This window comes from Cydia amplana, chromosome 18, assembly GCF_948474715.1.
Source record: "Cydia amplana chromosome 18, ilCydAmpl1.1, whole genome shotgun sequence".
Taxonomy (NCBI): Eukaryota; Metazoa; Arthropoda; class Insecta; order Lepidoptera; family Tortricidae; genus Cydia; species Cydia amplana.
The window spans coordinates 15,064,457-15,090,860 of record NC_086086.1 but is presented as its reverse complement, the minus strand read 5'-3'; the positions used below and the strand labels follow the sequence as shown (position 1 = coordinate 15,090,860).

The following is a 26,404-nucleotide window of genomic DNA, read 5'->3' as shown; positions in this document are numbered from 1 at the left end:
CCTATAATTTGATCGCTAACGAATAACGATGCTAGTTTACATATTTCTTAGGCAATACATGTATTACATCGTATTTAGTTTTAATTTAGCTTATTTTTGTTATTAATTAGACAGAGGGGGCATGAACTGGCATGAACTCTTTGGAAAGAACGCGCTAGTACAACATCAACCAACCCTAACAGTTGCTTGGTTACCATACAACCCCAAGCTACCGCTAACGCTTGTGACTGGACTGACAAATATTGTCATTTACCAATTTTATACTTGTTTATTGTTATTGTATTAATATTGTGGTTTATTCCGTGGATAAGCAGTCATGTCCGGAGTTATAAACAGGCCGATGAGTCAAATGAGGAAAATGGAGGCGGTACGTTCTGTTAATTCATAGAGACCATTAAAAACCCCCAAACACAATTAGTTTGCGTTGTTTTATACAGGTTTTATCACAGAGCCACATCCTTAGGCGGCGTTCTCCATCATTAGGCGGTCTAGCATGAGTCAAAATAAGTATACTTTATTCATGTAGGCCTAGCAACAAGCATGAGTTGCGTTCCATACATAAGCGCAAGTCCATACTTGAAGTCGCGCAAGATGTATGGAGTCGTGCGCGAGAACGCAACTAGCTGCTAGCAGGTCTGGCCGCGTAGCCGATGTGCCAAATTGCCAATCGCTCCGTAGCGATCGAAACGCAACTCTGCCGTATTCGAACTTCAAGATATTCACAAGAGACGAGACGTACGAGATCCATTCTAGATACGTTATAGTTTAGATTTCAACTAGTTCTCTTTTGCAGCGCAATTCGGGAAACCAATGTCACTTTTACTATAGATCGTGTTAGATATCTATTAGATGTGAATTAGATCTCTAAGTAATATCTTGTGGAAATCGTTCAAGAGTATCTCCAGAATCGCGGAAATGTCAAATTTGACAGGTTAGATCTTAAACATATCGTTATCGTATCTTGGCGATGTCTAAAAGATATCTAATAGATGTCTATTACAAAATCCGAATCGGGCCCAATGTCACTGTTGCACTAATATGGAAGAGTGATAGAAAAACAAAGCGTTTCATTGTCGAAGCGATAGCGATTGCCAGCTTGGCTAGGCCGGCTGATGATCAGCTCGATGGGACCATATTGCATTGTCATATTTCAAATAAATTTTCACATCTCATCCACTTTTTTGTCTTTAAACAGAAAGAGTCCCTCTTTCGGAGTCGCAAGCGGATCCTTCGGTACCTGGTCCACAGCTACCTGAAAGCCGAAGGTCTGTTCCACGCAGCTGATATTATGGCGGAGGAAGCAGGTCTTACTGCGGAGTACGAAGTTTGTGATAACATAGACCTGGACATCATCATGCAGGTAAGAAACTATGATTCTATTTTCTCAATACTTAGGTACCAAAAATATAACTTAAGCCGTTAACATAGAACATTCTTACGGTAGATGTCGCTAAGCGCCTTTAAGGTAAGCTTCGTAAGCTCAGTGGGTGAAGTTAAGAGGGATCGGACCGGTGTTTTGATAAGTCGCAGCCTTTATAACAAAAAATGTAGTACCTAAGTAACTTATCGCTCGAAGACGCTTGATTAAAATTAGTTGTACAAAAATACTTACATCATTCTTTAACCAGCAGAGAGTCATTATTATTATAATTCCTGAGACAAGACATATCCTTTTCTGAGATGATGATGATGAAAATAATAACAACTACAACTAAATTTTACCCCATACGTACCATTAAGTGTCACACACATTCGGAATTAACCCCCACAATGCAGTGTTCAGTGTTCAGTGAACCGCTCCGTTCCACACGAGAGCGCCGATCACACTGAAACGTTTAACGGGGATACCCTACGGCAACATATGAGGGTAATGGCTTCAACAGCTATGTGTGCTTCTTGGATATAGGTCACACTTGGTTAATGTAGAGACTTGAGTCCTTATTTTCAGAGAGTTCTTTTACTAAGAATTTGAAAACGCATTGTTTTCACATAAAACTCATGAGTTAGGTACACAAATCATACAATAACGCCAAGTTTCTTTAATGTCAATAAAACCAAAATTGTCTCAGTTAAACTGAACTCTATCTAAATGTCTCTCTGTACCTTTAAGTGTCACACACATTCGGAATCAACCCCCGCAGTGCAGTGTTCAGTGAACCGCTCCGTTCCACACGAGAGCACCCATCACACTGAAACGTTTAACGGGGATACCCTACGGTCACAGATGAGGGTACCTAATGGTTTTAACGCTTGTATGTGTAAGTAGGTCGCACATATATACAGGGTGGCCCATTTAGATCGGTCAGTATGGGAAAATCTGAAACTATAAGACATACGACGATCTCTTCTTAGGAACCATGTCATCGATTTTAGTAACAAGAAAAACTGCATTCATACATTTAAAAAAAATGTGTACTCAGCTCGGGAATCGAACCCAGACGTTTAGAAAAAAAAAATCTAAAATTATTTCTATTTAGATATCGACTGTGTAGGTCTTAAGCAGTAAATGTTACTATGAAACATGATGTCTGAAATAAATAAAATGCATTGTTTTCATATCCTTTAATTTATTTTAGTATTGTAAGGGTAAAAACACCAGAGCACCATTTTAAACAATATTTATTAGGGAATCACAATAATAATCAGAGTTTTGGACTTAGGTAATACGCGACGCCGATCACGCGCAAAAAACCGATCTCTAGATGACAGACGTCATAGTGCTGTCGCAGAGGTTATTGTAGTGATGTGAAGACCGCTAAATTACGAAACCGCCTTTTAGCTCGGCCATCGCCTGACCCGACCGGCGCCCCGAAGGTCACTGTCATCAGCGCAGCCACTGAAGGCTGCCACAGCCAACGCAGTCGCAGCAAGCTGGGTCTTCACCAGGTGGAGGTAGCCTCCACCAGTTCATTATTAATTGGCTTCTCCGTTGTAGGATGTAAGACTCCCTCGCATGCACGCACACAAATGCGTACAACTCGTGAGAGGCTAACATGGGACACGTCTCATGCATGTGCGGAGCTGCCTAGGCTAGGACACCACTGCCCTTGTAGGCGCAACGACCGTAGAAGTCAGCCCTTCACGATAAGGTTGTCACGGAGCCCGGTGCACGCACTCGCTCCAACTGGGTATTTCGAACAGGCACTCCCTCCAACTCTACTGGATCCGGTACTTCGCCAGCGATCCCTAGAAGGTATAAGTGCAAGCAACCCTTTCAGTATGTTTTCGAAATAGCCACCATTTTTTTCAATACATTTTACATTAAAAAAAAATTAAATGTATGAATGTTGTTTGTTGTTACTAAAATCGATGACATGGTTCCTAAGAAGAGATCGTCGTATGTCTTATAGTTTCAGATTTTCCCATACTGACCGATCTAAATGGGCCACCCTGTATATATATATATATATATAACAACAGCAGTCATTAGTGTTGGTAAAAAGTCGAGTAAGACTTGGTAAAGGTCCCTTTTTATAGTTTTTTTTGTACCTAAATAATTCGTAATCGGTGACCCATAGCAAAAAAAAAATATATAAAATGTTCTACAAAAAGTTTCCGTAATTTTTTTCGATAAGATCAATATTCAAAAAGATAGGTACTAAGGTGGAAAGTAAAGTTAACACCATATCTGCGGTGTAATCCTCCGGCTCATGCATTTAACGGTGCTCCCATCGAAATCACCGTCCACGATGATGACGATGGTGTTTTAGTTTTAAAAGATAATTAGGAATTTTCTTTTTAGGATTACGAGTATATGCGCCATTCTTAAATAAAGTTTGTTTTCCATCCCTCATGTTTCTTCCCTCCATATTTCAAATAGATTTTCACATCTCCATCTTAGTGTAAGGCCTGAGTGGACGCTCGAGTTGGGCGTGCAGCGGGGCGGGGCGTGCGGCGTGCATGTTAAACAAATGCAAGCGTATAGGAGCGGCCTTAGTGCACGCTGCTCAAATTACTCCTGACCCCGACGCCACGCTGCACGCCCCGCCGAACGCTCCGCTTCGAGCGTCCACTCAGGCCTTACACTTACGGGTAGCCCCTACTATTCGCATAAAATTTTCGAGATATTCGCACCCACATGAATTAAGGTCACACGTCATAACCTCAACACGTATTAAATTGTATAAGATGACTGCTTTACGATATCACAGCGACATTCACACTGTTGGCGGTGTGCCTAAACTGGCATTACCTTTTTACATCCAAAAGACAGTAACGCCATTTTAGAGTTACGGAGATATGTCTTTTCGGGGTTGGGTGGTGTGAAAGCGTCATCTGTGTCGTATGCAATATATTATTTATTAGCAGAGTCGAAATTTAAGTCATTATCTGTATTATAAACGCGCCAATATAAAATTGGGCCAGGATCATGGTCTAATAAAACATGGTCTTCTCTTCCCAGAGTGTCACTTGCCTACGTCACAATAACATTGCCACTTTATTTCAACATAACATGTTACATGGGTACATTATATCTATGGTTAATAAGTTAAAATATTTCTTTATAATTTTATAATTTTCATTTATATGTATTTTATCTTAAATTTTACAATAACACATCATTTTTAATTATTCGTTAGCAATATCTTCCGATTCACGAAAGAAATTTCAGACGTTCGGGTAATTCTGTTTACACTACTGGCAACACAGGATAGCGCTGTCACATTTGACAATCCGCCATTTTGTCCCTGACCGTCATCCTTGTCGAACGCGTGTTAATTGTTATTTCCTTCTCGCTCAGTGTCAGCAGTCGCAGTGTTTTCCAAACTTTTCACGGCGTAAGCTTGGTAATTAATGTTTTGTTACGAAAATGGTTGGCTGCTCTATTCGGAACTGTAAGAGTAGGAGTGAAAAGTGCAGTATAGATTTGTTTTATTTTACTATGTTTCTACATGAATAACTTAAAATTAATGCCGTTAAAATCAGAGATGCGATTTATTTGAAATACTTCTATTTAAAATGCAAATACAAAATGCAAAATACCTATTTTGTATTTTGCATTTAAATGCCTTTTAGTAAAAACCATTTTGTATTTTATTTGAAATACTTTTCGAGATGTATTTTGCATTTTTAATATTCATTTCAAAATGCAAAATACTTTGTGATTAAGTTTAGCCAACATTACCAGTCAAACAAAATGAAATGAACGAATGACGCTTGTATTGCCGAATTTGACCGATAGAGGCGCCTGCTAGCCATGCGCGCCCTTTTTAGGGTTCCGTAGCCAAATGGCAAAAAACGGAACCCTTATAGATTCGTCATGTCTGTCTGTCTGTCTGTCCGTCCGTATGTCACAGCCACTTTTCTCCGAAACTATAAGAACTATACTGTTGAAACTTGGTAAGTAGATGTATTCTGTAAACCGCATTAAGATTTTCACACAAAAATAGAAAGAAAACAATAAATTTTTGGGGTTCCCCATACTTCGAACTGAAACTCAAAAAATTTTTTTTCATCAAACCCATACGTGTGGGGTATCTATGGATAGGTCTTCAAAAATGATATTGAGGTTTCTAATATCATTTTTTTCTAAACTGAATAGTTTGCGCGAGAGACACTTCCAAAGTGGTAAAATGTGTGTCCCCCCCCCCTGTAACTTCTAAAATAAGAGAATGATAAAACTAAAAAAAATATATGATGTACATTACCATGTAAACTTCCACCGAAAATTGGTTTGAACGAGATCTAGTAAGTAGTTTTTTTTTATACGTCATAAATCGCCTAAATACGGAACCCTTCATGGGCGAGTCCGACTCGCACTTGGCCGCTTTTTTTCTTCTTTGGTCAGAGTGCGCGTCTTATAGCCGTTTAGAGTTTAGACTCGCGGCTCGGCTCGCGGCGCGTCTCGTGGCTCGCCTCGACACACTCGCATTCGGCTTGTCATTCGGTTATAAACCTTTTGCCGTGCCGTTAGAGTCTGTGCGGAAAGAGAAGAGTCGTGGAATGTATTAGGCCCCATACATTCCACGACCCTTCTCTTTCCGCACAGACTCTAGTGTTTAAATTATATTAGCTCGACGAGCTTGCGAACCACGAGAGTCTAAACCGGCTATTTATGTCTGATTAGTGTCAATGTCAAACGAAAACGACGAACATTATCTATTCTATGGCTATTCTCATGATAAATACCTAAAATAAATAAAAATATCTGAGATTTCGTCAAAAGGTATTTTATTTTGAAAAAGTATTTTGAAAATACCTATTTTGCATTTAGCATTTGAAATACAAAACGCAAAACTATTTGGTATTTTGCATTTGAAATAGTAAATCTGAAAAGTATTTTGCATTTTGTATTTAAATGCTTTTTTAAAACCATTTTGTACATCTCTGGTTAAAATAATTTTCACCGTTGGTTAAAATTCTCCCACATTTTAAAGTTTGAGAACCTGTAAACAGCATGATGACGTAGGCAAGTGACAGTTAGGTCATTCGCGAATCTCGGAAGAGAGTACCAGGCGGAGTATATTATTATACCATGGCCAGCGGGCTTAGCACGGGCGTATCATATTGCACGTGGTATGATACGTTGTCTTCTAACGTTATTGGTAAATTTGTCATAACGCTGAGCATGGCCCCGAGCTACGATAAGCCTACCACGTCGATATTGAATAAAGTTATCGACTATCATACGATAGTGACCACGACTGTCTATGCGTAGAGCTTATGAAAAATCTATTCAATGGCTGCCCTTATTCATATGTCGGACGTGTGTCGGACATAGTTTGAACATGAATAGTCAATTTTATTACTACACTTCCAAATTGAAAAGTGTTTAAATGAGTGACAGCTTTATACAAATTGACCTACATTATAACATGCACGGATAATCGTGTTTGACAATTGAGTCAATTGACAATAATTTGACATTGACAAGCATCGCGTACGCGCGTGATCAGTGAAAATATCAGAATACAAACCAAGTTGAAGAAAAATACTGATTTGCTGTGAAATCTAAAGAAAATGCCACGCATAATGTAAGTTTCTCTAAAAACCAATAATTTATTTACAGAAAAAGTTATAATTCGTTTGATCATAACTGATTTTGTCATGAATATGTTTTTCAGTCGATTCTTTGACGCAGAAGAAAATGCTAGCAAAATATATAACTCAGCATCCCCTGTTCGCCTACAGGGAGTACAGGGAGGACCATGAGCCTCTCGGAAGCCAGAGATAAGTGCAGTGCTGCATTCAAGTTCTATGAGAGCACGATCCGTACAGATCAGTGGCATCAGTGGCAGCAGGCATGGAAGTCGGTAAGTACTATGCTAATAATTAATACAGATCAACCTCATCTCAAACTAAGCAAAGTTTGTAGTATGGACACAAGAAACATCCATAACTTAGCATTACTTAAAACATTCAGTGCCAGCGCGAGCTACGCGCTACGAGTGTAGCCGATAACATGGGAAAAACCGTATGTAGCAAAAAGCGCCTACGAACAGTGAACTCCCCTAGTGAGTCGCTGGCAGTTAATGTGTTAATGTTTGTTGTTTATCTTGTTGATATTAGCCCAAATCCAGTTTCTAACTACCGTTGCAGGTAGGGTCATCAAGTCATCACTGAATACAATTTAGCTGTTAAATGTGTCAATTATCTATAAATTCTATTTTTATTGTCAGACTTGTCGTTAATTGAGCTGCAAAGTTAGAAAAATCAATGTGGCAGCAACCCAGGCTCCGCTAGCAGTGAGCGGTAACTCAACCAATTACCGGGAGAACTGGCTTGTCTAAAATGGATCCAGAAGAATCAAGGATTGGAGATGTAAGTACACCTTTCTTAAACTAAAATCATGAAGAGTTTATTGTGCCATTTAAAACTATTGACACTGATCTTCTACTATGACTATGTTCTACTAAGTGACAAATGTTTGTTAAAAACTGTTCTATGACTACTATAATTGCATGAAGTTGTCATGGCAACAATGGATGTTGTAAAAGTTGATCCAACTGTAGATTAATTACCTAACTAGAAAGTTCTAGTTTGTTATACTTGTTTTTGGTAAACTAGAGTTAACAACATTGAAAGATACACTACTAAACTACCAATTGACATTTTTTTCACACTGCAGAAAAAGGTCATAATGATTGTAACAACAATTAAAAACTTTGGAACCCGTAGACCTCACTTTCAAAATTGTTTTTTTACCCTGTCTGAATATTGTAGAAGCTGGTTTTGTATGTAAGAATTCAAGTGTATTGACAAAAGAAAAACACCACCACACTTTGTGCCATGAATCTAAGACATAAGGATAAAATATTATTAATATTTAATTTTTATGTACAGTCTAACTGCACAGGTAAAAAGGCATTCGACTGCAGTTTCCAAACCGGCTTTACCTGTGCAGTTGAACTGTACAGTGTACATGCTAAACTGCGCAGGCATAGCCTAGTGTGTATTGCCAGCAGTTTAATTGAAAGATTTAAGTAGGTACTCTTATTTTAAATGTTTTCATTTGCAATACCCTAAGTGGTTTGATTGTATACGTGACAATGGGAAGAATTATGATTTTAGCAGCCTATGTATGTAGGTATGTATGTATGTGTGTGGGTATGTTTGTGTCGTGTATTACCCTAGCATAAAAGCTTAACTACTGAGACAAATATTGTTGAATAAGATGTTCATTGGTATGTTTTTATGCCGCAGGTGGCATAGACTACACTTTAATACATAATAGGTACTCTTTAATAAAATAATAATAACAAAAATGCTTTAAATAACGGATTAATAGTTACTGGAACAAAATTTAATTTATTTTCAGTCGAAACGAAATCGGACCAATGAAACTATAAAATCCCCCTGACTTAAAAACGACAGCTTTCTAAAAATGACATTAATTTCTTATAATTTGCAAATGAACCTCTGTACTAGCCTGCGCCACTATAGAATCATGACCTCATCTAATCTATTTGTTTCTGTTTCAGTCATAACATATTGGAGGACACTCAAGTTATCGAGGACACGATAGAAATTAACTAAAATCTGCAGCCTCAATTATTTAATGACTTATTTAGAAAAGGGATAGTCATAATATTTAGCTATAGAACGAGAGAGTGCGCCAAAAAAAAGTTCTGACTTTCTGCCTGGAACACACTTCTCAGCAGGCACGTCCATGCATTTCGAAGTCAATAGTAAAAGTGTTTATTTGTTAAGCATATGTAGGTGAAACTATTACAGTGGTATTTAAAAGGTTTTTTCTAACAAACCTTTAAGTTGCAATGTATGTATCAAGTACATATTACAAGATAAATTAGACCCCACGTCTCTTTATTCGATTGAGCTAAAACTTAATATACATTATTTAAGTTGGGTGATAACTGATAACGCAATATTATGGTACCACCGAATATCTGATGATGGACGCAGGATGTGGGCAAAGAAACTCTTTGATATATATAAAGCAACCAAATTTGTGTTTGGCTTTCTTAGAAATTGTTTTTATGAGTAGGTATTAATTGCCTGTTAAGGCCCCAGTACACAATGCGCCATTCTGGGGGACGCATTTATGCGTTAGAGGGAGCAAGTGATATTGCTATCTCATTCTACCGCATGGCTGCGTCCCTTGGTTTGGCCGGCGATGGCCCATTGTGTACAGGGGCCTTTATAGTCGGCAATAAAAACTTTTATCAAAAATATCATTTTTATTTGACAAGATATGTACTTACCACCTTATTCATAAAACTTTACGGACCTGATTTAGTTAAATAATTTTTTATCCCTTTCTTTCAAATCCGAAGGGAGCCGGTCTACCTAGCTTTATTTGACGTTCATAAGCGCATTGTAATTATGCCTACTTGAATAAACTATCTTTTATCTTATCTTTATCTAAGTCAAAATGACAGATAAAGACAAACGATTCATAGCTAATTCAGGGCAGTAACACTTTTATGAATAATGCCACTAGGCTAAGCGTATTATGAGACGCAGGCGACGCAGTTCATGCAGCGCAGCACAGAGCAGATTTTGTAAAGTATGGAACGTCCTTACTCTGGAGTGTGCGTACCTAAAGGACGTTCTATACTTTACAAAAATCGCTCTGTGCTGCGCTGCGTGACCTACGTCGCCTGCGTCTCAGCATACGCTTAAGTTTCCGTCACACAGGCGCGTTTCCCGGGCGGGGCGTGAGCGTTTTATATGTAAAAGCGGCGCGCCCCGCTAACGCCCCGCCCGGAAAACGCGCCTGTGTGACGAAGCCTTTAGCCTTACGGCTTGGCCATGACATTGCTCGACTGGCTTCGGCTAAGGCGACAACCATAGGTTGTAGCGAGACACAGCGATCGGACCTTTCGTTCCCATCTAGCCTTCCCTGCCTTAGCCGGAGCCAGTCGCGCAATGTGGCCAACGCGTTAGTATTTTTATAGTTTACCCCGCGACATCATTAGTAGTTTGTTTCAGTTCTTATAAATTGAAATATATGTCATACACTAAAGATAAAGTGATCAAGTCCACCGGTGGCCAAGGCTGGAAACGAGGCAGGGTACGCGGCTAACGTCCCAAATTCTCTTATGTAAGTACATATATATGTTTTGACGACCGGTCTGGTCTAATGGGTAGTCACCCTGCCTGTGAAGCCGCGGTCCTGGTTCGAATCCCGGTAAGGGCATTAATTTGTGTGATGAGCACAGATATTTGTTCCCGAGTCATGGATGTTTTCTATGTATTTAAGTATTTGTATATTATATATATTAGTCTAAGAGCTAGCCACGGAAATAGGTACTTATGCAATTTATAGAGCAACGAAATCCCTCTAGTTAGTGGGCCATACTATCATTATTAATTAATCCAGCATGGCAGCAGTTCAGCGGTGGGTGTGTGAGTGGATGGGCAACAAAGGGGTTGTAAAATGATATCATAGCTAATTATATATTTAATTCAAATATAACAATGCCAGGCGTTTTATTTGGGGGAATAGTAGTGTCAGGTGATGAAAGTACACAAACCACTTGAGCGCCTGCAGGAAGACCATGAGCAAATTCCACCTGACTCACAATTGCTTCACGCATAGTTGTATATGTCTTCTACTTTTCCTTAACACATACCTAGGCGTAATCGAACAGAGTAGTACTATTATTTATTCTGTGACAGAGTACAAAAAGTACGATTGCGAAAAGTACGAGTGGATTATATACGTAAAGCAAAAACGCCTGGCATTGTTATATTTGAATTAAATACATAATTAGCTATAATATCACACCAAACACAGAGCTCTATAAATTGCACACCTTCAATTGATTTTACAACCACTTTGTTGCCCAACCACTCTCACACCCACCGCTGAACTGCTGCCAGGCGACCGGATTAATTAATAATGTTAGTATGGCACACTAACTAGAGGGATTACGTTGCTCTATAAATTGCATAAGTACCTATTTCCGTGGCTAACTCTCCGGTTATATCGATGTCTGAGTACTCTGAGTGTGTCTGAGACCAAAACACTTTTTCCCTTTTCAGGTCATTACTATGTATACCTATACATTACGGCCCTCGCTCCGAGCCGTTCCTGGTGCAAAAGCTGCCCATAGTAATCCAGCGTTAAAAAGTTGCTAGCATCATGGGCACTTTCGCACCGGGGACGACAATTAATGATTTGTTTGTATACCATAATTTAATGTGAAAATAAACTTGGTTTATCTTTTTGGCAATAGTTGTGTTATTTACCCATTTATAATATTCTCTCCAGCAGCACAGAGCCGATATTGTTAAGAGCCCATCAACGTGCACACTAGCGCCACTGCTAAATAATCGAGATTATTTCAAATTAACGTCAGGTATTTAAAAAAGGGGGCCGCTACGTACTGTATTTTGTATTTGGGGCATTATCTATGAAAAGGGACCTTATTGTCGATGGCGCTTACATCGCGCGGCATTATATTTATATCGGAGCATCTTTAATAATGACGTAAGCGCCATCGACAATAAGGTCCCTTTTCATAGATTCCGTCACATTTAAGTACCTCTTGAATACATCAAACTAGTTTTTATGTTGCTGGATTCTTCAATCTATGCGTCCAAAGTTAAAACGGCCGTTTTTGTTTTAAGTTCATAGATCGGCGAATCCAGCAACATAAAACTAGTTTGATGTATTCAAAAGTTACTTTAATACTATGTAGATACAATACGTAGCGGCCCCCTTTAAAAAAATCTTTCGTTAAATTTAAATTATCACGATTATTTAGCAGTGGCGCTAGTGTGCACGTTGACGGGCTCTTAACTTACCTAGTAAACATAGAAGACTGACAACAGTGCCAACGCCGCGAGAATATTGACATTGTTGTTAATGGATTTAACATAGTTTTTTAAAATTTAACATTAATTATTAGAGTATTAAACTCTGTCTGACCGTAGTTATAGTTACTAAAGTAGGTAGACTTATAGCATAATAGAGCATTTAGGAATATTCTTATTTAACCTTTTGACCGCCACAGACTAACTAGATGCGTCTTTAAATAAGAACGTGCTTAAAATGCTTTAATTATACTATAGTGTATATATATATGAAAGTCGGATTAAATACGTTTAGAAGCTATAAGTAGTAACAGTGACAGATTTTGTACGCTAAAATGAAAAATAAGAATAAGCGACACCTACATGCGGGGAATGCTGTTTTGTATGAAGATTGACCATAGAAAAATAGGTAAATAGATTAGGTAGGTATTTGTGTGATAGTAAAACATAGTTGGTTATAGGCGAAATAAGTATTTATTAAGCTGGCTCGCACGCGCACATTCTCAAGAGCCCATCAACGTGCACACTAGCGCCACTGCTAAATAATCATGATTATTTCAATTTAACGAAAGATATTTAAAAAAGGGGGGCCGCTACGTACTGTATCTTGTATTAAATTACCTTGTGAATATATCAAACTAGTTTCTATGTTGCTGAATTCGTCAATCTATAAACTCAAAACAAAAACGGCCGTTTTAACTTGGACGCATAGATTGACGAATCCAGCAACATAGAAACTAGTTTGATGTACGAGTATTCAAAAGGTACTTTAATACAAGATACAATGCGTAGCGGCCCCCTTTTTTAAATATATTTCGTTAAATTGAAATAATCACGATTACTTAGCAGTGGCGCTAGTGTGCAGGTTGATGGGCTCTTAACAACAGCCGGTTTTGTGCATGATGCTTAGGAAGTCCTCGGGGAGCGCCTTCCTTAATTTCCCCCTGTATCCACGAGAAGTTTTCTGGAAGAAAAATAAGGAAATAAGTAACAGCAGCTATGAATGAAATATTTTCACATGAGTGCAGGCTATTTGCACCCAAAATATAGCTACTAGTAACTAATCGACGGGAACGACCATTTCGGGGAATAATATCCATTGGTTTTTATATATATTATCCGCTAGTTTTTATATATATGTATTATCCATTGGAGTCTCGTGAAGAGCAATATGAACGCTTACTGATGCACACCAAAAATATGAAAGTTAAGTTTTGTCCTAGACTCGAGGTTGCTGCTTGCTGCGCATTCCGCTAGTCATCAAGCAATAGGCCTGTATTATTTTTTTTGAATAAAAATATGACTAAGTATGTTTGTCAACAATGCAGCACATTAGAACTAGAACTGGATGCCTTAGTTAAACCTTAAATGCATTCCCAGATTATGATATGATATGATATGATTTATTTATCTCACAATATACAATTTCACTTAAAATTACACATGGTAGATTTTCAGGAATTTATATTGTGATTGTCAGTTTTTTTCACATAATGAATAATTGAATATGAAGAATGACAGTATGTATCCTAGACCCAGTAACTACTTAACATAACTATCAAACAATAGTTACCTATCTCATTGCACAATACAGCCACACTCATACTTATTCAAAAAAGTTACTAAGACACGCCTAGTGGAACGTCACAGTTTTTTATGTCTAGTAAGTACTTAATTCAGTGCTCAAGAGAACTTACCTTCTGTGTGCAAGTTGCTCGAGAAAGGTATTGACTTACAGTAGTCTGGCCAATGGACAAGCCATCATCTTGACTAGTCCCGCGTTGGTAGTTGCCATCAGCTACCAGTATTACAGCTAATACTGTTAAAACCTAAAACAAATAAGAACATAGATGTAATATTTGTACCTAGGTAAGTAGACTTTCCCCTTTAGGTTAGGATATGAATGTTGAGGTAAAAAGTGGCTTAAATAAGTAACCTCTGTTAGTAAGTATAAGATTGTGCAACAGAATATCTTAACATACTAATTTTTACAATTATAATATGAGATAGTATTTAAGAGTTTAGTAGCATTGTCATTGAGACGCCTGTCTTACATGGAATACATATTAACTTTAAAGAAACACTACAATTTTATTAAGCTTTACCTTTAAGGTGTTTTGGTAATCCATCACCGTTTTGAGACTCTGCGTTAAGTTCGGCACATAAATGCACTGCACACTCCTTACACTCTGTAAATATGCCGAAACTCTTTGTCTGGCATATCAAACGGGTTGCAAGCGTTTCTTAAAGCTATGCACGAGATTTTTCGACGCTTTGTTTCTTCAACAGCAGCCGCGAGTAGGAATAATAAAATTTGACTTCCCTGCAAATAAAATATTGACTATATTATATAAAGCGGAACATTGTAACTAATAACTCTCAATATAATCATAGAAAAACGGATATTTACCTGTAATTTGTATTTGTAATAGGTTTATTCACTAGTTTTGCTTTCACGACAAGGCTTATCGTCACCTAAGAAGCACTTAGATAAAATTAACTAAGTTGAACTGTCAAAATGGGATAATATGTCAAATTATCCAACCCCCATGTTATGCAAATTGTCTTCTGTCATCTACCGCTGTCAAATGTGGATAACTCCATATATCGTCTGCTACCATAGTATGCATGATAAAATCGTCGGTAACTAACGTTTTATTCACATATTTTATACCATATTGCGTGATAACTGCTACCGTGCTAAGCCCACAGGATATAGATTGAAGAGCCTTCTCTGTAAAGTGTTATCGCCTATAGGTATCTAAACTATCTAAGTACGAGTAGGTACCTACAAAATAATAAATAATAGGTACCAAGTTAATTAGCGATACAACAGTTGTGCATAATTGTTTTCCATCATATTTTCTCGGAATCGTTCATATAATTTGTCATGCTACTTTTTGTACAGAGACTGACTGAAATAGCAAGACACGTTCGTACGTTTCCGTGAAAATACGATGGAAAATAATTATGCACTACATCGTATGTACATCTAAACAAACTGAAGTAAGAGAAGACCTTCTTGCAACCCACATAGGGTTGCCAGATGGTCGGGATTTGGCGGGATTCTCCCGATTTTTAGCATGTGTTCCCGATTCCCGACAAAGTGGAAATTAATGTCCCGAAAAACAGCTGCACGTTATAAAACAATAATTTCAAATTCCGAACTGTCGTCGAGCGAGCGAGCGACCCGTGTCGAGCGCATCAGTGTTATAAAAACGTCTATGGGCAGAGCAGTTTACGTAGTGCCAATAATGTAAAATATCGTTGTTTTTAATACAATTAGGTACTTTAATTTGAATGTTTTCTTTTTCCCGACTTATGTCTCAAAATCCCGATTTTTTTTATTTTTTCCCGATAATAGCGCCTTTCGATCTGGTAACCCTAAACCCACACCCATGCAGCCGTGAGGCTCAACTGTTTAAATGTTGACTTATATACTTAACTTTTTGAAATTGTATTCTTTTACTCTGACCCAAACTTAAAATTATAGGTAGGTAGGTACCTACTTAGGTTTTGTGATAAGAAGCAATATAAAATATGTTATGTTTGTGATCTCGATTGTACATAACTACATACCTAGGTACTAAGTAATCTCTTTACCTAGTTGATGAGGTTCTATCTTAAGATATTCTCATCAACTTTTTAGGGTTCCGTAGCCAAATGGCAAAAAACGGAACCCTTATAGATTCGTCATGTCTGTCTGTCTGTCTGTCCATCTGTCTGTCCGTCCGTATGTCACAGCCACTTTTCTCCGAAACTATAAGAACTATACTGTTGAAACTTGGTAAGTAGATGTATTCTGTGAACCGCATTAAGATTTTCACACAAAAATAGAAAAAAAACAATAATTTTTTGGGGTTCCCCATACTTCGAACTGAAACTCAAAAATTTTTTTTCATCAAACCCATCCCATACGTGTGGGGTATCTATGGATAGGTCTTCAAAAATGATATTGAGGTTTCTAATATCATTTTTTTCTAAACTGAATAGTTTGCGCGAGAGACACTGCCAAAGTGGTAAAATTTGTGTCCCCCCCCCTGTAACTTCTAAAATAAGAGAATGATAAAACTAAAAAAAATATACGATGTACATTACCATGTAAACTTCCACCGAAAATTGGTTTGAACGAGATCTAGTAAGTAGTTTTTTTAATACGTCATAAATCGCCTAAATACGGAACCCTTCATGGGCGAGTCCGACTCGCACTTGGCCGCTTTTAGTTTTAAAGATAATAAAATTCTCAAGCTAAGTAAGTTTTCCTGTTCGCTCTGAAACTTTAGTTGGCAAGATTCTCAGATGAGCTCAACTTTCACTCATAACGTTTTTATATCCGTGAAGAGATTTTACCACTAGAGAGCTAAGCTAAATTTAATTTCCGATGGCGAAGACTACTATCAATCATAATAACAGGATATAATAATAGGTCCAGTGTTCCAGTCTTGCAAGTTAAATTTGACTCACTTTCCGACTTCCAATGAAGCTGAAAATTTGTATACATATGTAAGTCGGGTGGCAATGCAATATTATGGTACCCTCGAGCTTATCTGATGATGGACACAGGAGGTCGCCTTAGGAACTTTGTGATAAAACAACGCGACCTAATTGTGTTTGAGGTTTTTAGAATTGTCTCGAAGGGTATCAGTTGCCTGTGGTAAGAAAAACACAGTTTAGTTTTTCCATGGCTGATACACCTGCAACAAAAACCAATAAAATTTGTAAATTAAACCCCTTTTTTCTCTGTCTAGGACTACACAAGTTACTTCCTATCCCGCTTCAACAAGCAGCCCCAGTTCCTCCGGCAGGTCTCGCTACCGGTCCCCCGTAGGCCTCCGACGAGACAGGCGAGGCCGAGGCCGGAACCCGAGGCCCTTGGGCGTCTTGAGGCCTCGCTGCCTGATGTCACGGTCAAGCAGCTCGGTTTGGCTAAACAGGTAGGTACCTAAAACTCGTAAGATCAATGATTTTTTATTAATAATAGTTTTTTATTTATACAGGTTTTGTCTATTTGTTTATATAGGACTATCAAAGCATACCAGCCATAGAATTGAAATCCCTATCAACATTCCTGGCCCGGGCGTCTCCAGAAAAGAAGCAGCTGGTGGAAGACTTGTACCAGGATATCATCAAGCCGGCGCATGTCAGCTGGGACGATATCAAGGGGCTGGGGGAGGCAAAGAGCCTGTTGATGGAGTCTGTTGTTTATCCTGTCAGGTAAAACAAGTGAAAGTCTTGAAAAAGTTCAACCCATCAACGGATTTATGATGGGTCAAACTTTTTTGGATAATTTATGCTTATCAAGCCTTTAAATCGAATTTTCTTAGATCTTCGACATAAAAACCAACAGAAAATATATTACGCATTGACTCTGAACTCTGGACGGGAACTTCGAAGCTCGCTGATTGCAACGTTCTACAACTTAGCCCGTCTTGGAAGCGCATAGCGGGAAACTTTTTAGGGTCCCTTATATATGCCGCCAGTTCTGAATTAAATAAGTAGGTACTGTACGTTATTTTCAATTCGTAAACTGATATTATGCGATGCCAGATACTGAGCTAAAACCGATGGGGTTTGTGATTAAAGTACCGATGTTTTTTATTTAATAGGTACCTGACCTATATATATAAACTTTATTGTTTCAGACACCCAGAAGTGTTCACTGGTCTCCTGGAACCCTGGCGCGGCGTTCTTCTACACGGCCCCCCGGGCACGGGCAAGACTCTGCTGGCCCGCGCCGTGGCCAACGAGAGTCGGTGCACGTTCTTCAACGTGCAGCCGAGCACGGTCGTCACCAAGTGGCGGGGGGATTCTGAACGGATCGTTAAAGTAAGTTCCTTTTACACGCCCTCCGAGCACGGGCAAGAGTCTGTTGGTGCACGCCGTGGCCAACGAGAGCCGGTGCACGTTTTTCAACGTGCAGCCGAGCACGGTCGTCACCAAGTGGCGGGGGGACTCTGAACGGATCGTGAAAGCAAGTATCTTTTACACTCCCCTCCGAGCATGAGCAAGAGTCTGCTGGTGCACGCCGTGGCCAACGAGAGCCGGTGCACGTTCTTCAACGTGCAACCGAGCACGGTCGTCACCAAGTGGCGGGGGGACTCTGAACGGATCGTTAAAGTAAGTTCCTTTTACACGCCCTCCGAGCACGGGCAAGAGTCTGCTGGTGCACGCCGTGGCCAACGAGAGCCGGTGCACGTTCTTCAACGTGCAACCGAGCACGGTCGTCACCAAGTGGCGGGGGGACTCTGAACGGATCGTTAAAGTAAGTTCCTTTTACACGCCCTCCGAGCACGGGCAAGAGTCTGCTGGTGCACGCCGTGGCCAACGAGAGCCGGTGCACGTTCTTCAACGTGCAACCAAGCACGGTCGTCACCAAGTGGCGGGGGGACTCTGAACGGATCGTTAAAGTAAGTTCCTTTTACACGCCCTCCGAGCACGGGCAAGAGTCTGTGTGTGAGTCAAAACACATAGGTTAATATATCCTTTCTTTTGGCTAAGCAAGAATTTAACTGCAGTCAGCATAGAGAGAGCTTCGTTTGCAAATTACTTCATCTTTAGGTTCAAAATCTAAAAAGATATTTTAAAATTACTCTAAAAATCTTGTTTCAGGTATTATTCGAAATGGCGTCTTATTACGCTCCCTCAATAATCTTCATCGACGAGGTAGAGACCCTGGCCTCAGAGCGGTCCATGCCTGGCGAACACGAGGCCTCACGCCGACTGAAGGCTCAGCTCCTGACTGAGCTGGATGGAGTGAGCGAGAGGGAAGGCATCGTGTTCCTGCTCGCCAACTCTAACATGCCATGGTCCGTGCAGTTTATACTAATAGGCGGATTAGACTCTCGCGCGAGCCACGAGACGAGCCGCGAGCCGCGCCACGAGACGCGAGTGTAAGCGGTGGGCTCGCGGCTCGTCTCGTGGCTCGCAAGCTCGTCGAGCTAATATAATTTAAACACTAACGGCACGGCATAAGGTTTATAACCGAATGACAAGCCGAACGCGAGTGTAAGCGGTGGACTCGCGTCTCGTGACGCGGCTCGCGGCTCGTCTCGTGGCTCGCGCGAGAGTCTAAACCGAGTGCTAGGATTTACCCCCTTCGCCATTATCAGCACAATAATATCATACTTAATTTATTCATTAGTATCTTCTTAGACATCTGTAAATTCATGTGAACTGCTTGAATATTAATGCCTGTAATGATTGTGATCATTATCAATTATCATTGATTCTGGGCAAGATGTCATACAGTCCTATAATAAAGCTTAGGGTTATACTATAAATATATAATGCAATGATAATGACGTACAATGTAGATATATACTATACAATTAAACTATACTTATTTATAGGTTATATAAGTACCTACTTTTTTACCCATTGAAGCTTATTATAGTGGCACGTACGTATTTCAATATTCAACAGCCGAGAGCGGCGAACAGTTCTATTAGGTACCTAAGTACCTATGTTAACGAATTCGAATGGGCATGTACGTCCCTCCCGCCGGTGATCAAATCAAATTTAATTTTATCATCCTTCTATCATTCCACAGGGACATCGACCCAGCCATGCTGCGTCGCCTAGAAAAACGTGTATACATCCCCTTACCAGACCACAAGACTCGCGCTGAGCTGTTTTCACTTTTCCTCGGTCCTGATGCGGCACCCTACCTCACCGTATGTATAAAGCCCCATCCAGACTATGCGCGTGAATCGCAAATCGCAAAAAACCGACATAAAACGGGGAACTAGGCGCGTATTTAATCCCTTCATTATGCATTTTTCAGGACCTGGCCACGAGAACCGAGGGTTATTCGGGCAGCGATGTGAAATTGGCGTGCAAGGAGGCGCTCATGGCAGGCGTTAGGATGATGCTGCCCAATATGGGGAAAGGTAAGTTTGTTACCTAAGTTTCAGCAGGCGGCGTCCTTGACTCAAACTCTGATTTTAATGAACTTCACTAAACTTATATGAGGTAGACCAAGCGCGGTCTACACAACTTTGACACCCACCCGCTATCTTCAGTTACCCGCAAGATGCATGTAACTGCGTCGAAATATCGGGAGCTCGAAAACAATACAAAAGGTAATCACGGTTCATATCCCGGTCGATATGTCTAGTGAAACTAACCGTGAATCATTCAAAACTGTTTAATGAACTTTTAAATTAATCTTGCCTTTGGGGTTGTGCACAAATCACGCGAGGTGTTTACGGCAAATTTTAAGATACGCGCTCCATAATGTCGTAAAATAGACTCGCTAGATTGTAGTGTCGACTGAAGATATACCGAGAAAAGTATCTACTCATGTGGTAGGTATTTTTCTTAGTTTCGTTCACTGCATGGTATTATAATATACTCCGCCTGGTACTCTCTTCCGACCATGAGGCTGACACAAGCCTACGTCATCATGCGACAGCGCTATATGATAATATGCGATAGCGCTATATAAAGTGGCAATGTTTTTGTGACGTAGGCTTGTGTCACTCTGGGAAGAGAAGACCATGTTTTTAATAAAACATGGTCTTCTCTTCCCAGAGTGACACAACACCTCACACTATCCCCCCCGTCCGTCCGTATCCGTCTTCTTATACCCCCCCGTGATCTGTCGTGATTTTTTCGTAAACCCCCCTATCGAACCTCGCGTGATTTCTGCTTTAATGAAAGAAGCAGCAATGAGGCAGATGGAGATTTACAGCGCCCTCTTTTGCATTTTATGAAACGTTTTTCTTCAGGAGACAAACAGCAACGCAAATACCGTCTAGACCTCGCCGCCATCTTGACGGCCATAAACAAGACGAAACCCGTCTCCAGGAACCTGAGCAAGAGGCACGAGGAATGGCAGAACGAGACAGGCTGCTCGTGATCGGAACTAAGTCTTATTGCGTCCTCATAAAGTACAAATTTGCTCAATACCATGTAATGTCTAACTGGTGTGTTTACTGTTTGTTATATTGAAACATTTAAATTGCGAATTAGAGAAAGAGACACTAAGAATGGCAGAACGAGACAGGCTGCTCGTGATCGGAACTAAGTCTTATTGCGTCCTCATAAAGTACAAATTTGCTCAATACCATATTATGTCTAACGGTGTGTTTACTGTTTGTTTTATTGAAACATTTAAATTGCGAATTAGAGAAAGAGACACTAGGAATGGCAGAAAGAGACAGGCTGCTCGTGATCGGAACTAAGTCTTATTGCGTCCTGATAAAGTACACATTTGCTCAATACTATAGATGTGTGCGACTGTTGTGTATGTTTAATTAAAATAGGTAGTTTGAGTAAACAATCCTTTGGAAACATTCGTATTTGTCATCCTATACCTACCTACTTTTTGTACCTACCTACTGAGACAGTAGCTACGAAGTTGTATATTTTTTGGCAAAAAAAAATGGCTGACGGACTGAGTGGTGACGGACAGACAGACAGACATGACGAATCCATAAGGGTTCCGTTTTTTGCCATTTGGCTACGGAACCCTAAAAACGAAACTACTGAATAAAACACAAATGGTTTACATTTGTTTATTACCATCGCCCTGTCGCCTACTCTATACAAAATACTCTTTTAAAATACATATCATAAAGCAATTTTAGGATATAAGTACAAAACTTCTTTAGGTTTTTCAATATTAACAAAATGTTTTTTTTTATACCTACATATACAATAAAACGATAATTATATAGTCAATTGATGTTTTTTATTGACGAAAATAAATACTGGCTATAACAAAAAATTTCATCTGACCCCTTATTCATAAACGCGCTACAAACCTCAACTAGCTAATAATCGTTTGTCCTTATCTGTCATTTTGACTTATGTATTTGTAAGAAAGGGATAAAACAATAATTGAACTAAATCAGGCATTGAAAATAATGGGGTAAGTATTTTTTTTTTTAATTTAATGTTGATTATTAGTTATAGCTGGTTAACCAAATCTTGTCAGTAAAAAAAGGCGCGAAATTCAAATTTTCTATGGGACGATATCCCTTCGCGCCTACATTTTTCAAATTTGCCGCCTTTTTCTACTGTAAAGATCTGGTTGACCAAGTATATTCTTTTACATTTTTCATTAATTTACATGCATTTTTGTGACACTGTTTATAAGCGATACAATTATGCACACTTATCATTTCTTATTATTCTGGTACCAATAACTCTATACATTTTTAATATTTTGGTATCAGATCTCGACAAGTCATAGCAAGAAATATAGTTGGTCAAGCAAATCTTGTCAGTAGCAAAAGGCGGCAAATTTGAAAAATCGCGGTTTAGCAACACTACGTTTGAATTGTTCGAAAGTCGCCTGTCATTTATATCTTATCTGTGGAACTGTTTTGTTTACATTTCATCGTTGTTCGATGTACATTGCTGCTTTTTGTTCGGTTCCTAGGGATACCATACTTTAGTTTGCTTTACATTGCTACTGACATATCCAGCTTGACGGACTATATGTAACCGGTAAAGGAAGTGGTCTGCCAGGCAATTTTGAACTTCATTTTCACGCTATATGTAATCGTGAATGGTCTAATGCTTAACTAGACGGTTGGAGAGAGGTTATTTGATTACTATGGTTTAGTAAGAAAAAAACCGGTCAAGTGCGAGTTCGTTTAACTCGCGCACCGAGGGTTCCGTACAAACTTTAAATTTTCTCATGTAACTATAACCACGAAAGACTTTTGACCAGAAGTATAATAAGCGTTAATAACATCGTTCGCAGACGTTTCTGCTTAATACAAAATTAATTTAGTATGGGATAGCGCGTCGTTACTGGTTAATTTCCAATATGATTTGGAACTCTGGTAGCCGTTTAAGAGGTGTAGGACACTTACGGTAGATGTCGCTATGAGCCTCCCTAGGGCTCATATATATGGTGGAAATATTCGCTGAATTGGGTACGGTCTTGGTAGCTCAGATGGCAGAGCACTGTACTAGTGATCCAGTGGGCGTGGGTTCAAGTCCCACCCAAGACAGTGAATTTTTCCACTTTTCATTTATTTCGAAGCTTTATAATAAGCGTAATTGTGTACAGCGCCATCTGTCCACTTTAGTCTTAATCTTAATGTTAACAATGTGTTGATATGTTTAATGTTATGCGATCACGATCAAAGGAACTATAATTTTTAGTAAGGTGGGTAACGTTTAGATAATTCAGTCAATGTTACTTCTATAACGTATGTATCAGAACGAAAGGCCAAGAAAGAGACCCATTAATGTTTAAGTCATACTGAGCAACTTTTACTATGGGACCAACCCCGTAATCGCGAAAAAAAAAGTGACTATCCCATAGGAAATTTCAGTATCAGACCAGCAAAATATATGAAACATCCAATTTTTTTTCCGCGTTTTCGGGGTTGGTCCCATAGTTAACATTAATGGGTATCTTTCTTGGCCTTTTGTTCTGATACATACTGTATATTAAACGTACAGGGGCCCGTTTCTCAAAAGCTTGTAACTTGTAATACAAGCGGATGTCACTTTTTGACAGCTTTAGTTAGAAAGGGACTTCCACTTGTATCACAAGTTACAAGCTTTTGAGAAACGGGCCCCAGGTAGTGCATAATTGTTTTCCATCGTATTTTCTCGAAAACGTTCGTATTTGTCATGCTAGTTCAGTCAATGTCAGTATTTTTTGTACCGAGACTGACTGAAATAGCAAGACACGTTCGTACGTTCCCGTGAAAATACAATGGAATATAATTATCCACTACATCTGTATGACGATCATGAAAGGAAGAAAATTTCTTTGAACAAACATTTGTGTTTTTACTGTAACATTGTTATTTCTACTCAGTTCGATGAGAGAAAAACGCATTTTTAATGCTTTCTCTGTGTTTTATTATCTGTGTTTAACTCATAAAAAGTAACAGGAAACTTCGGAATATTTTTGACCTATAGGGACAGTGCGCGTTAAAGGGTAATCGGAAACAGAAACATGTACATTGCCAGAGCAAGTGCTGCCATCTACCGTTGTCGTACGTTTTCACAAACTTCACATTTACGCTTCGGCCAAAAATCTGACGGTTCCTGTGCTGCCCTCTATAGTTCATACACGCTCCCTATTAGTATTAAAAGACATCGTGATTCTGAGCAGAAATAACATACAATTCACAGAAAATTTTGCATTTAAAATATATATAATTCTTCAAAAAATATGGTTGTCTGTAAAGTCGGTTTACGGACGATAATTTTGCGTGATAACGTCATAAGAAAAAATTGATAAAAAATTGCATACCTACTTTTATACGTTACCATGGAGATCTTTTCACAACGTGACACTTTCGTGCATGCTACTGGTGTCATAGAGAAAAAAATACATAGATTGCTCACTCCATACATCAGTTATAGTACCAAAAAGACTATTAGCATCTAGCATCGAGTAGCGGAACTATCAGTACTGCTACTTGACAATAGATGTAGCACCGACCGGAAAGTCTTATGCTGTTGAGATAAGACTTTCCGGTCGGTGCTACATCTATTGTCAAGTAGCAGTACTAATAGTTCCGCTACTCGATGCTAGATGTAGACACTGAAATTAATAGTCTAACTGATGTATGGAGTGAGTACTCTTGTCTTATTATATTTCTCTATGCCGGTGTTCATCGATTTATAAGACGTTATCACGTCAAATCAAAAGAGCGCCTAAATAATGGGAAGTATGTACAAAAGCATTTTAAATCAGGAGTTCTAGATTTAATAATGTATTAAAATTCATAATATTTGCTTGCTGCTGCCTTGTATCGGCATTTAAAAATAAAAATAAATATTTTCTAAGTCACAAAATCCATTAATTGCACTTTTACGCCAATTCACGTACTTTTTAAACACCAGCTCGCTGAAATGAGACAGCATGCTTAGAATGAGAAACGTATAATAAGCGATCTATATCTAAAATTTTTGTTTTTTTAATGCCCTGGATGCCACCCCTTTTAGCCAAATCTCATAGAAAAAGGGGCAAGCTATGATGGCGCCATCTATGCCAACCTTTGACAGTTGCCAACCCCATTCAAGTCTAGTGTTGTGAATAACGCTTATTTTTAGGCTTAAAGACTCGAGCCCTCAAGACTCGTAAAGCCTTGAAGACTCGACTATATTTGAGAATTGTATTTATTTATTTCACACATATGGATGTAAGAAATCGTCTTTGCGGCCTTTGAGGCGTTAAGCCTCGAGTCTTAAGGGTTCGAGTCTTAAGCCTCGAAATGAGCGTTATTCACAACACTGCATTCAACACGTATAGTTTTAAAATGAGAACGAAACTCCGTTTTTATGGGAAGATGAAATTTGGACTCTTAATACGACAACGTCGACAACACGTCGTGTCGTCGTGTCGTGGCGTCGTGTTAAGTTTTTGGAATTTTTCTAAAATGGCCGAGTTATGAAATCGCAGTACTGCCGGCCTAGCCAAGCTGAGAATCGCTATCGCTTCGACAACGAAACACTTTGTCTCTCTATCACTCTTCCATATTAGTGCGACAGTGACAGTTGCGTTTCGATCGGTACGGAGCGTAAACGATTGGCATATTGGCTACGCGGCCTGACTCCCTTGTATAAGATGATGGCGGGTATCTGTCCGTCCTCGCGTATTTATCCTCTAGCCGCCCAGAGACCTATAAAAAGGTCTCCTGTTCCATTCTAATTTGAACTTTGTGTTGACAAAATAAAATTTCATTTTGCTTGGCAAGGTTTGCCGTATGGGCGGCTAGAGGTTATACAAACAGCAACTATTAACTGTCCATAGCTGGACCTTATTACAAAAGGGATAAGGTCCACCCATGTACAGTTAAGAGTGTGGGCGATGGTACGAGAACTGGAACACCACCTCTCCGTTGTAAACAAGGCGTAATACCAACACGAATGACTTGAGTTGGACCTTATGCCTCAAGTCATAAGGTTTCTATTTCTATGACTTGGTTCTCGCGGCAATATTTTTTGTCAGCGATACTTTTGTAGGTTTTACAAATTTATCTAACAATGATAATTTGTCGAGCGGACCGGATGACATACCATACAGTGTCATTCTATGGAACTTGCTGACTATGTAAACAAACGTCACTAGTAAATTCATATTTTTGACAGTTTCAACATGGCGGTTTGTTTACATACTTAGCAAGTTCCATAGAATGACACTTTACAGAAACACAGACAAAACTGACTTCGTGACTAGCTGAATTTCTAACCCACACAT

The 26,404-nt window shown here is 39.2% G+C and overlaps 1 protein-coding gene across 1 annotated transcript; it reads left to right on the top strand.

Annotated features, from left to right (window-relative positions):
* Window positions 1-236: 236 nt before the first annotated feature.
* Window positions 237-21,156, top strand: LOC134656358 (katanin p60 ATPase-containing subunit A-like 2). The gene is made up of 9 exons (XM_063511877.1): window positions 237-367; window positions 1,196-1,360; window positions 16,971-17,156; window positions 17,243-17,436; window positions 17,865-18,048; window positions 18,832-19,028; window positions 19,772-19,895; window positions 20,006-20,111; window positions 20,952-21,156. The coding sequence occupies exons 1-9, from the start codon at window positions 317-319 to the stop codon at window positions 21,080-21,082; spliced, it is 1,338 nt and encodes a 445-aa protein (XP_063367947.1). The 5' UTR covers window positions 237-316; the 3' UTR covers window positions 21,083-21,156.
* Window positions 21,157-26,404: the final 5,248 nt, after the last annotated feature.